This window comes from Pocillopora damicornis, chromosome 7 (genome assembly GCF_964200805.1).
Source record: "Pocillopora damicornis chromosome 7, jaPocDami1.2, whole genome shotgun sequence".
NCBI lineage: Eukaryota > Metazoa > Cnidaria > Anthozoa > Scleractinia > Pocilloporidae > Pocillopora > Pocillopora damicornis.
In genome coordinates, this window is record NC_142676.1 from 8282151 (window position 1) to 8283837 (window position 1687).

The 1687-nt window shown below is 42.6% G+C and overlaps 1 protein-coding gene across 1 annotated transcript; it reads right to left on the reverse strand.

Annotated features, from left to right (window-relative positions):
* On the reverse strand, positions 1-498 carry LOC149042373 (uncharacterized). The gene has a single exon (XM_089213021.1). The coding sequence runs from the start codon at positions 420-422 to the stop codon at positions 42-44; it is 381 nt and encodes a 126-aa protein (XP_089069147.1). The 5' UTR covers positions 423-498; the 3' UTR covers positions 1-41.
* Positions 499-1687: the final 1189 nt, after the last annotated feature.

A 1687-nucleotide genomic window follows, 5' to 3' on the forward strand; every position in this document is an offset into this window, starting at 1 on the left:
TGGCTTCTCGGCTTAAAATTTGGGAAGTCAACTGTGCCCTGTCACTGTACCAGTATGTAACCCATGGCTTTGATATGCTTGTTTCCATTATCTGGGGAGGCGTCTGCTTCATTTCCACACGTGTTGGAGTCATCATGTACACCTCCTGTACCTAAACCAATTCGGGAGTCACAGGTAATACAGTCATTCTCCTGGTTAGCAATAATGCTGATTCTTGCTTGGGAATGACGAGGATTGTCTCCCGACGCATTGAATCCTTCCTTATTGCAGTGGGGCTGCAGTGAGGCCTGGGAATCAGTTAGTGTTTTCCACGTATTACGACCCAGTGAGGTGGCGCGGTATAACCCATCAGCGATCAGTGAGAACAGTGAGTTGGCGTGCCTGTTGATGACAATGAACCTGAGCTGATGACCAATCTTCATACCGAGGCAGATCTTGGAGAAGGGTGTGTCCCAGTAGGTCGGTAACTTAGTCTCTTGTAAGTCAAAGCCAGTCTTGCCTCCAGCAAACATATCAAACTCTTTCCCCAGTGCGACGAACATTTGTTTTTCTCGGTTCCAGGTTTACGCAACCACAAACCCCACGTAATGCGCATGCTCTCCGTTACGAATTTTCAAAATGGCGGACAGGCAAAAGAGGGAAATTAAAAAAACAAAGCGATTTTGCAATGAATACTCAACATACACCCTCGTTAGAAAGGCGAATCCACGGAAGAAAGATACAAAACTGTATGATATTGAGATCGATATGATATTAAATCGATACCGAGGGCCCGTTTCCAACTTGCTGAGAAGTGCATTTAATTGCCTTCCGCCACGATTACTAGCTTTCTTGACAGCTTTCTGAAGACAGAATACTTTCTTTCTGAAGACTTCTGATATGCGGCTATTGATTATTACACCTCGTATACCTGATTGCTCAAAAACTTTGTTTACGATTGTTGAAAGGACTGGTTCTCCGTCTCCGTCTTTACATTGCTTTCGCTCGGTCGTGTTTTGATCAAAAACGCCTTGTTAATTTCACGCAACCGCTCGGCGAAATGGTAAAAATGACGAGGGAAAAACTTTACCTTCAAGTTAGAAAATTAGCGAAATAGAAAGCCACAATATTATAGTTTAATATTTCAGAGGTAAATTGAGTGCTTTTTCCGTAGAGAATCCGCACGATGATAAAAAATTCGAAAAATACAGTCGATTTGAGTGGGGTGTTGAAGTAGGCGTGGTCACTACATTCATGTTAAGACTATTTGTACCCCATGAGTTTGATATGGTTATGAGCATTTCTGTTGCTCCAGAAATGGGAATCGTAATGGAAGGTTCTCTGAAAGACAAGAATTACATCTTTGATTTGCCTTTGTTAAATTCAGCGATATCGAGAGTTTCTTAAAGGAAGCAGGGAGTTAACCTTCTCGCCATCAATCTTCATCGCCAGCGTCCATCCTCCATCCCCACATCCAAAGTTTCTCATGTGACAGAAAACAGGGATCTTTTGTGAACCAAACATCAGCGGGTATACTTGGCTTCGTCTCGACCTTAAGGAAAAAGAGGACGTCAAAAAAAAAGGCAGTGAAGACTGCATATGGCTACTGATACAGCACATTGTTTTATAGCATTGAAAAAAAAAAACCGGGGTTGTATGATGATGCTTAGAGTTAGCGTTGCAGAAGATTTGATTAGCATGCGAAACA